This window comes from Neocloeon triangulifer, unplaced genomic scaffold, assembly GCF_031216515.1.
Source record: "Neocloeon triangulifer isolate White Clay Creek 2 clone unplaced genomic scaffold, ASM3121651v1 ptg000012l, whole genome shotgun sequence".
Taxonomy (NCBI): Eukaryota; Metazoa; Arthropoda; class Insecta; order Ephemeroptera; family Baetidae; genus Neocloeon; species Neocloeon triangulifer.
The window spans coordinates 9,732,948-9,743,039 of record NW_026775554.1 but is presented as its reverse complement, the minus strand read 5'-3'; the positions used below and the strand labels follow the sequence as shown (position 1 = coordinate 9,743,039).

Here is a 10,092-nt window from a genome sequence, read left to right as displayed (position 1 = left end):
CCTTGGACCGCCTACGCCAATGACATAATACTATACTTTATAGTCCTGGTCGTACTCCACTCTATATTTGCGTACCGCCGCAAATGACATCATACGCTGATGACGACATGATAGCTCTCGTCTCGTAATTTTCTCTCATCTCCTAATTTATTTTTCCTCCCTTCGAGAGAAGAATATATTAAATTTTACGACCTTTCCGATGCTCACCAAGTTTGAGAAATTTTTTATGTCCGCGGCATTCGAGTGGCTTATTTTTACTTCGGTTTTATTTCCAAGAGATTACTTCACGCGGTGCTAATTTTTATTCAGCGCTGGCGGGCGTTTAGTGCAAATATATACAGGCAGCACGGAATTTGAACAGGATATGCGAGGCAGGATTGAATTCAGAGAGATGTTTTATAGCGAGTTTATTAGGCCCATTGTCTGCTCGCGCTTTTATTGATTTGCGAAGTCAGGCGCTGCTGCCAGTGACACACAACGCATATATTCGACGACGGGCCAGGATGTGCCGCCACAAACAGAGAGAGTGAGGAGGAGGGTCGCCGGCATTATCAACATGCAAATTAATTACCTTAGTATGTGCAGTGCTATAATGGAAATCCGCAGAGAGGAAAACTTTCCCGCCCTAACTGCACAAGAGTAAATTACAAGCGCCACCCTCAATTTGACTTAAGCGCGAATTTGCTAGCTTCAGATAATAATGGTTCTCCTGGGATGCATTAGTTAGATAAATTACAATTTAAGTTTTAATAGCAGTTGCTGTAATTTTTTAAGTTTTGAGAATAAAAAGCAGGATTTTCTTTTTCTCAGCTAAAACTGTTTATTTTGTGTATTTGAACTATTTACGTTTTGTGATTAAAAATAATGATACGTTTCATCTTTCCAGTTAATATACAGATAACAAATAACACGGGAGATCTGCGTTTCTGATTGCAATGACTTCATAAATATATTCAGACAGAAATCCACATTAGACTACTTTCATATTTAATGACTGGAAGCGACTGAAGCAGAGCCCCTATGCTAAAAAGCTTGGGTTTCTGAAAGCTGGATAATCAATACGTACAATATTTGGAAATAAAATAATCCTCTAGGATTTTGTGCTGAATTTAAAATATTGCCAGATCTAATAAAAACGCAAACAAGCTAATTTACCTTAAATTGATCGTCAATGGAAAATTTTATATCACTTATTCACTTGCAAATTACTGTTTTGTTATAAATTTAAAATCAAGTTTACTGGTTGGTCATAGAAAAAGTGAACCAATTCTCACAGAAATTGGTGGAAACCAGACCCAAATTAATTTATGTTCTTCCAAAATTCAATACTTGCATCCACTCATTTTTATAGTAAAATCATCTCACAGTCAATTTTGAGGATCACAATTATGGTTATGTAAAATCAGAGTCTCACTTCGCAGGCAGCGGTTCTAAGAAGTCAATTTCTAGAGCCTCTTCTAGCAAAACAGGATTCCAATCGTTGGCTTCAATGGAAGCCCTTCGACCTGAAGCAAGAGCCGAGAAGAATCCTTGCAGCTGGTGGAGAGACTGGATTGATGCTTGACGAAGCAGTGGTTCTCCTGCTGACGCATCCATCGGAGGCATTGATCCTGGGACGTGACTGTCCAAGAGTCGTGACAGCCTTACAACGTGGGGCACAAAATCAGGCCCTTGCTGACCAGGGCTAAGAAGACTCTCGTCGTAATCAGCCACAAAAGCCCAACGGTACCTTTAATTTTTTTTATAGATTATTACTTTCAATAATAAAGTCAGTATAATTATTTACATTGTGAATTGGGGAAGCATTGAAGCAGGCACCGTCAACATGAGGTCAAGCAGTTTGCACGCTGCAAGCTGGAGGGATAGCCACGCAGGATGGCCCGAGGACGGAGAAAGACCTTCGTCAAGTGCCCAAGCAGCATCCAGTCCCGACAAAAGGCGAAGTTGTGAGCTACAATGTAATATTTTAGATATCTCTGAATTGGGATCAATTAAAAATGTACTTGTTGAGACAGTTGTCCCTGAGAGGCATGGAAATGAAAAAAAAATTCATTAGAAAGAATATAAAACATGGAAACAGCTAGACTACTTTACAATGAGAATTTATAAAAAAAAGAAACATCGACTACAAAGATTAAGTAAAACAAGCACAAGGTGAAACTTTTAGCTATGATTATCTTGTTTTTTAATTTTTTGTTCTAAATCAATTTATTTTATATTCTCGTCTGGAAAACTAAACGACACAAAATAAAAATCTTAGAGAATTAGATTTAAATGAGTGATTATTGAAATAGTCCCATTACCGGTCGCCAGCTAATTGGTGTTCCATGTGCATCATGGCCTGGACAAGTTCTGATATGACCACTGGCCACAACGAGGTGACGTGGTGGGCCGACATGCGAAGCAGTAAAACTCTAAAGCAGAGAAAGACCTGGGCGTGCAAAGTCGGACCAGCTTGAGGAAGTCGAAGACAGTCAGAAAGACGTTCTTGAATGTCTGGCATTTGTCGGTGGTACTGATCACGCTCTCCGCAGAGCAGTACAAATGCTAAACGTTTCAACAACTGAGCCCTTTGCTCCCATTCTTGCTCTCGGGTTGTGAAGAGTCCACCCTATAATTTTTAATGATTTATGGTTGAAGAAAAAAAAATTAAAAAGGGATATTTATAAAGTACAAATTTGCTAATTATCACTGAAATATTAGCAAATTCATTCAGAAATCATTTGTAAAAATTTTCACATTGAAAGAAAATCTACCTGGGTTACTCCGACTCGAGCAAGCAGCTCTCTAAAAGTAGCCGCATCCATCAAACTGTCAACGATAGTGCGCCAAGAAGCCATGCACTTTGGTTCAAACTGGAAGAAGGCAGGGTCAAGTAACAATTCAAGAGCTTCACGTCTCCAAGCCCGTCGAGTGTATTGATAAACGGCAACGGCGGCCAATAACTGCGAACAAGCTCTGAAGGCAGCCACGTTCCGGACGCTGTGGTTGCGAAGGTATGGGAAGACGTGAGCCAGTACACCACCCAGTAAGGTTGCGGCGCGGTCTTTGTCCTGACTTCCAAAGGCCACGTCCAATAAGGGAGCCAGGGTTGAAGCCAAGGCAGTGAGAGCGGCCACACTGTGATCCAAGTTCTCCTCTTCTGCACGGACTGCCAAATTCCGTCGCAACCAGGTGGTCTGTTCTAATCCAGCAGCCGCCAATCCCGAGCATGTTTCCACTAACTAGAATCAAGAACAAGATAAAATTATAAGAATATTAATGAAGTCAAAATAATAGCGAGGAGCTAATATTTAATTTGTTGTTTAAGATTTACACATCCATATTTTGATTTGCTTGTTTTAAAAATGAAATATAGATTAATTTAACGAAGCCAATTTAAAATTCTCTTTATCAAATTCTGTAGAATCATACCTTAGCAACAGTGTCTTGCACAGGTTTAGCTTCCTTCTTGTCCAAAGATACTCGCTGAAGAAGGCTGCCAAGCAAATCGAGAGCCATGAATGGCGTCGGTGGCGCCAAACTGGCGCAATCTCTGAGTAGAGACAGAAGACTAGACCAGCTGTCAGCCAATTGAGACGCCGTTGCAGCTTTCTGGAGGTAGCAGTCAAGGAACTGCAGCAGACTGACTTCAATCGATTGACCCTAACAAAAGAAACCTTTCAGAATAGGATTTTTAAAGCATTAAATTATTACAAGTTGAGGGGGTTGTTTGAGAACCGCGGCAGCGGTGGCGACAAGTCGATCAAGAAGAAAAACTCTGATGCTGGAGACGAGATCAACTAATTCTTCCTGACCCTGGCCGCTGGAAGCTGCAACTGCGGCTATTGCGGCGACAAAAGCGTTGCTATGGTGAAGAGCAACTGGGCCCAAAAAGTGGGCTACCTGCTGACGAATTGAACGGGGAGATCCAAGAACATGTCCGTCAGAAACGTTTGCAACAGCTGCCCAAAGACGGACGGCGCAGGCTACAAAGCGGTGCATGTTGGCCAGAACAGATCTACGAGCTTCAGCTAAAGATTCTCCTTTTGGTGCCTCCTGCAAACAATAATTCTAGTTTTTAGAAGTATAATTGAGTCACATAGTTCAAATAAATTGTTTGCATTTTTGTTGGCAACTTTTGAAATTATACACATCAATGTCTCAGGAGCTGTAATTTCTAGATATGATTTCAATTACTGTAACTATTTTTAGTTCTAAGATCAAAATAAAAATTATAGATATCAGTAATGATAAATTAAGAAAATCTTTATGTTTTCTACTTACAACCAAAAATGTTAAATAAATCTGTAATTTATTAAAAAAAAAACTTAAAATTCACATCTAGTAAACAAAAAATACAGTTGTTACAGGAAAAAAATTTACCTGGAAAGCAACTGCTGCTGAGTCCAAAAGGCAGAAGTGCAGCAGTGCAGACAGAGCTTCAAGTTGAGTGGTCACATACTGGGCAGGCAAACAGCAGTGTTCTGGCCCCAGTTCGCCGTAAAAGCCAGCAACCCTTTCCAAGTTGGTGCAAACAAGACTGGCTGCGTTCAGCACCACATGTGGCAGCGCGGGCCCCATGTACGGAAGAGCGGACGTCAACATGGACGTCCAGCTTTGGTGCAAGTGGCCACTGTGCTCAGCCTTCAGGGCAGCACTCACAGCGGCCACAAACTTTGGTTGCTGAGGAACTGGAAGGCCAGGGACGTAGGTCAAGCGATGACCTGCTGGAGCAGTAGCACCTTCGGCCGAAGAGGTTGCTGCCCTTTTGGCCGCCTGCTCTTCGAGTACCACCAAGGCCAGGACTAGGCGAAGAAGTTGACCTTGCGAGGCCTCTTCGTGAGCAGGAGGTCGCTGAAGGCACACAGCAGATCCACCACTCAGATTAAAAATGAGAATTTCTTCTGTGAAAGCCTCCTGTTTTGGACGGTGGACAGAAGCAAGCAGGAGTGACAGGACTGTTTGTGGGAGGCGGCAACGCTGCAAAAGGTCACCAAGATACTGCCCCAGACCTCGACCACCGTCTCTAGCCAGGGAGGCCAGTTCCGTGAGGATCAGGGTTAGTAACTCAGCAGCTGCTAGTTGCACTTGTCTAGAAATAAACAATTTTTAGTACTTCTGATTTTTTTTGCTTTTTTCTAACTTAGTACCTGTTTACTGTCAGTTCAGTTTCAGTAAGTCGTGCTTGGCCCAAATTAGGATAAAAACTCCTTGTGTACCAAAGCAGAGAAGAAACAACGGCTTCAAGGAACATGCTGCTCCTTGCAGATGCCATCCATTCAGGAGCCAGCTCACCTGAAAAACTCAGGCCACTGTTTGCTGCTTGTGCGTGTCGGGCTAAAAGAGTGACAAGAGCTAAAAAAAAAATTATATGAGACCAGCACATAAAATTTTAGAAAGTTTTTATTTAAACTATACCTGGTCCTCTTCCAGAAGCCAAGGCCAACCCGGTGGAAGCAGTTGAAGACAAAAAAGAACGAGGGGCTGCTAAAAGAAGACCCCTGACAGCATCAATGGCATAAAGTACCCTTCGAGCATCGTAAACTTGGCAGTACAGGAGAAAGTGCGAGTGTAGAGGATGAATGGCACAACTAGGAGCAGGTGGGTCTTGCGCCTCTACAGCTGTAATGATGTCCTGCAGAACACCCTCTACTTCATCACCATCTGGCATCTGTATTTTTTCATTATTTTTAACAATTAAAAATTATAATTTTTGGGTAAACTCACTGGATTTACAGTAACTGAAACTTCCAGGGGCTTTTCAGCAGCACGCATTATATTGCCTTCAGTGATGCAGTGTCCGTCCTCAGAACTGATTAGTCTTGAAACGGCATAAAGTCGCCTCGCTTCAACAGGATTTGACCTGTCAGAAACGTGGTAGACCACGTGCCCATCTTGAGAAGTGACGGCTAAAATTTTTGCTGCAGAATGCTGTCTACCCAAAACTGTTGACGAATGGGAAATGTTTGCGTGTCGAAGTCCAAGTCTGGCACTTCCCGGAGCCAAAAGGACCATAAGCAAAGGTTCCAGGAGACGACCAGTGTCTCCCCTAAGGAGGGCTTGCTGCAGCCATGCTTGTGCTTGCAGACGCAGAGCACCAGGTGATCGCTTCAAATTGTCCAGCATTTTGAAGAGGCACCTTTAAAAATGATTTGATTTTTTCATCAGCATACATACTCAAATTAAAGTCTTCTGTTTTCTTTATCATTTATCACTATGAATCTAACCTGTCTAGACATCTGATGTTGGGTGTGTCAGAGGGTTCTCGACTCAGGTGCCAAAGGGTGGAAAATCGCTCAAAGGCCTCAGCAGCCTCTTGTGAGTCATGCTCTGCTGTGAGGGCTGACGTCAGAACGTCCTCGACCAGGTCACAATCTGGCAAGGCATTGTGCAGACGCAGCAGGAGGGTGGCACACTGCAGGTGGTCGGCTGGACTAGATGCTCCTAGGTCCTCCCAAAGGAGTTTGGTCGCAGTCGGGAATACAGTTGTCCGCTTTGCTACAAATTCAATCTGCTGGGGGGTCAGAGGGGGTCGAATCACAACAGCAACTGTGCCTGCACTTGTTTCCTGAAATCAACATTCATAAAATTTTAATGAATAATAGTGAAAAACAACCCATTTTTATGTTCCAAGTTCTAAAACAGTAATTGATCTTTTTCCAATATAAATAACTTTTTATTAAAAAATTTAACTTGAATTATATTATATTGAGTAAGATACTGAGAAACTCTACCTGATTTGTTGGAACAGCTTGCAAAAGGGCCAGCAAATCCAGAAGTGTAGACGCCGCTAATAAACGTAAACGCTGTGGTTTCGGCAGCCCTGCTGTGAGGACGAGAAGAGTTTGGAGCCACGAGGGTGGACGCTCAGGTGTGACTGGCATTTCCTGGGGTTGCGTGCCTAGAGTTGGAAATGAAGACAACTCGACAAGTAGCCTGCACGCTTCGGCAAAAGCCTCTTCAGGCCACTTATCCCTGGCAGACGCAAGGGGCGAGTTTATTGTCGCACGGCCAGGCCGAAGAAACCTTGCTGCCGAGGCGGATTGTCCAAGGCACTCTTGCAAGCGGGCCTCTAAGTCGTGAGGCCCATAAGCGTCTTCGTTGAGCAAGTGTTGAAAGGCAGAAGTCACGTCTGTACTTTCAGTCACGACGCGTTTGGAAACAAGTCTGTAAATAAATTAGTTTCAGTGTATCAGATACAAATTAATTTATAAAAAAAATTTAAATTACCTGACGAAAAATTCTTGGAAGTGTGCCAAGCACTCGGCTATCAATGGCGCCGGTTGTTTGACCTCATGAGTGACTTCCTCAGGCCACGTGTGCTGTCTTGTGGTCTCCTCGGTTTCTGTAAAGACGGGCAGTGATGTGGATTCCGAGGCGTTCTCTTCGTGGTTAAAAATGATCAGGGGAGCCACACTGGCGGTTGTTTCTGTGGTTGTATTAGAGGCCAACAGCGCCTCAGCCTCCAAGGAATCGCTGAGTTCGACCAAAGTTGAGTCATCGTCGTCCAACTCTTCAGATGCGGCTGAAGTCAGGTCAGGGGCAGCGTCCGTCTCACGCACTTCTGACCCAACGCTGACTTCGCTGGTTTGCTCGTCAGCGTCGTTGGTCCGTCCAATTCCGCCAGGCTGGACGCGTTCCAGAACCTCTCTGCAGAGTCGCAGACCAGCAGCCAGGTCTGCAGGTTGAAGCTGCTCGCAGTGTTTCGACAGGGCAGCCAACACCCTGAGAAAGAGGCTAGGCAGGTGCTGTGTTGGCGTGTCAGCATAGGCGTCCAACGCGACTGTCCGGAGGAGAAATAGGGTCAGGGCGCAAGCTTCTTGCACATCTGGGGAGCCAGAACCAACGCTCTTGACGGTCTCTGAAGACTCTGAAGGATTTTCAACAGCTGCTTCAAACAGGGCTCCGGCCAGACGCCAGACATGGTCGGGCTCAAGGGCTCCAAAGACCAAACTTGCGGCCTATTGAGGGAAAATTTTAAAATATTTACAACCTTCCAGCATCGGAAATTATTATTTCTGATAATATTGATAATGACCATTAAAAAATCATTGAAAAGCAATTTCTTATGTTGTGTTTTTATTATATGAGATAATCTGTAGAATTAAAATCTAAAATGAAAGAATGTATTTTTTAAGTTTCCATCTTAACAAGATAAGCTCATGGTTTGGGAAATTTTTTACCTCGATCTACATCCTTTTTTGATAAATAATGTTTGTAATTCTGCGTTATCTCAAATCCTGTTATGTTACATTACAGGCAGGAAGATGCAGGTGATACTAAAACTAGTAAACAGATAAAAAAAAGTTTAGTTGGGGAGGAAAAGACTAAATTCATGAAAAGTCTTATAATTTGCTTAATATTGGTACAATACTGACGTTAAAGTAAATGGATATTTCGCAATATTCTTATTACGGAAAACAAAAAAGAAGCTAGGAATCTAAAAAAAATATTTACTCACTTTAAGCTTATCAGGACTATCACTATGGCCATACAGTCTCCTCAGGATGTCAGGCAGTGCTTGGTCAACAATTTTCCCTCCTAACTCTGGCCGGTCCAGTAGAGACACCAAAAGTCGAAAGGGCCTGAGAAAATCTTCATCATTAGCGGCCAAGGCAGCGGTTACCGCGGCCAAAAGGTGCTTCTCAAAATCAGCTGCTAAGAGCCACGCAAAAAGGCGTCTGTTGAGGCTGGCATCCCTTCGAAGGAGAGCAGCCAAGGCTGCAGTAACAAGAGCAGCAGCCTCTTCTTTAGGAACCCTGTCCAGAGGAAGCGCGAGTAGGAGGAGGTCGAGAACTGCCCTTTGAACCAAGACACTCGAGTCCTGGAGGGCCAGGCAGAGAGATTCGGAAGGACCAATCAGGTGGCTCTGCTCCTCAAAGGGCTTGCGTCGATCAAACCTCCCCAAGACAAAGCTCACAGCTGGCAGTCTAACCTAAAATGAAATTTATTTATAAGAACATCAAAATAGCTAGCCGTAGGAATAATTAATTTTTAATGACGTTATATTGTAATGGAGCAAATGCCATGGCAATATTAAAATAAATCATATTTAAGGAGATAAAGTTTAAGCTAAAAAGTATAAAATCTTTTTGTTCTACATCATTGTGAGTTCTAATAAAATGTCAAGGTTTTTTTCTTGTATGAATTATTAATTTTAAATCAATGATTGATTTTCATTCTTACTGATGAGTGGGAGGCAAGGACATCCCAGAGGCATGCGTAAAAGGGGTCTTTGCCAACCGCATCGCACACAAGGTCTAGCAGACCTGAGGTGCGTGCAAAATGATCGGAGCCCTCTTCCAGGGCAGGCAGGAGGCCACAGAGCAGCCCTGGCAGGGCGGGCAGAAGACGGGGCCCAAGAGGGACAAAGTGGGTTTCGTAGAGGGACAAAAGCGCTGGCCTGACGGATATGGCGGCGTGAGGGAGCAAAGGGAAGAGGCCCGAGGCCCAGACGAACAGGTCGCGACTTAGGCGGGCAGTGCCCATGCACTTGAGAATCACATCGTAGCACTCGAGAGCCTTCAGGTGCACCCCGGATGGCAGGGCTGGATGCAGACATTGCGCCAAGCGCTTGCCAATTTTTATTCGCTTCGGCACGACCTAAAAATTTTAAAGCAAAATGTAATTCATAGAAAAAGCAACATTTTTTTATAAGTAAAAAATAAAACGTAGAAAGCTTTTACCTGAAATTTCGTGTGCGCTAGAAGTACTTTGGTCAGTTTGCCCAGGGAGGAGATTAAGTCGGCCCATTCTGACGTGAACTCAAAGGATTTGAGCGCCTTATCAACAGCCGCCGTGTAACTGAAACATAAAGCAGATTGAATAAATTTTGCTCTCAATTAAGGGCAATCAAATGTCAAAAAGTGACAGGTCAAGACTCTCGACGAAATTATGTACGCAAAGGGAAGTGTGCTGACCTGCGATATTTCGGGTCCTTGGACATCAACTGGAACTCTTCCTCCACGCTGGCACTCATTTTGTTCAGCTCATATCTTTGCAAAGTCCAAAATTTCCTTGTTTTCCTGATCAAATCGAGACTCTCTACGTTCCGTGTCAAACATCGCAACTTGCACAGCTGGTGTTTCGGTTTTCGGTTGAAATAATTTA

The 10,092-nt window shown here is 43.6% G+C and overlaps 1 protein-coding gene across 2 annotated transcripts; it reads right to left on the bottom strand.

The window, feature by feature from the left end:
* Positions 1-795: 795 nt before the first annotated feature.
* LOC132196902 (protein dopey-1-like) lies at positions 796-10,055 on the bottom strand. 2 transcript variants are annotated; one of them, XM_059619840.1, is made up of 18 exons: positions 9,903-10,055; positions 9,669-9,786; positions 9,169-9,585; positions 8,444-8,917; positions 7,213-7,943; positions 6,717-7,149; positions 6,210-6,550; positions 5,710-6,121; positions 5,401-5,653; positions 5,133-5,337; positions 4,366-5,074; positions 3,697-4,038; positions 3,415-3,645; positions 2,757-3,224; positions 2,304-2,611; positions 2,004-2,021; positions 1,787-1,951; positions 796-1,729 (listed from the first exon to the last, which is right to left on the bottom strand). In XM_059619840.1, the coding sequence occupies exons 1-18, from the start codon at positions 9,959-9,961 to the stop codon at positions 1,411-1,413; spliced, it is 6,003 nt and encodes a 2,000-aa protein (XP_059475823.1). In that variant the 5' UTR covers positions 9,962-10,055; the 3' UTR covers positions 796-1,410. The 2 variants fall into 2 exon arrangements, with proteins under 2 accessions (XP_059475823.1, XP_059475824.1); XM_059619841.1 differs by lacking the exon at positions 2,004-2,021.
* Positions 10,056-10,092: the final 37 nt, after the last annotated feature.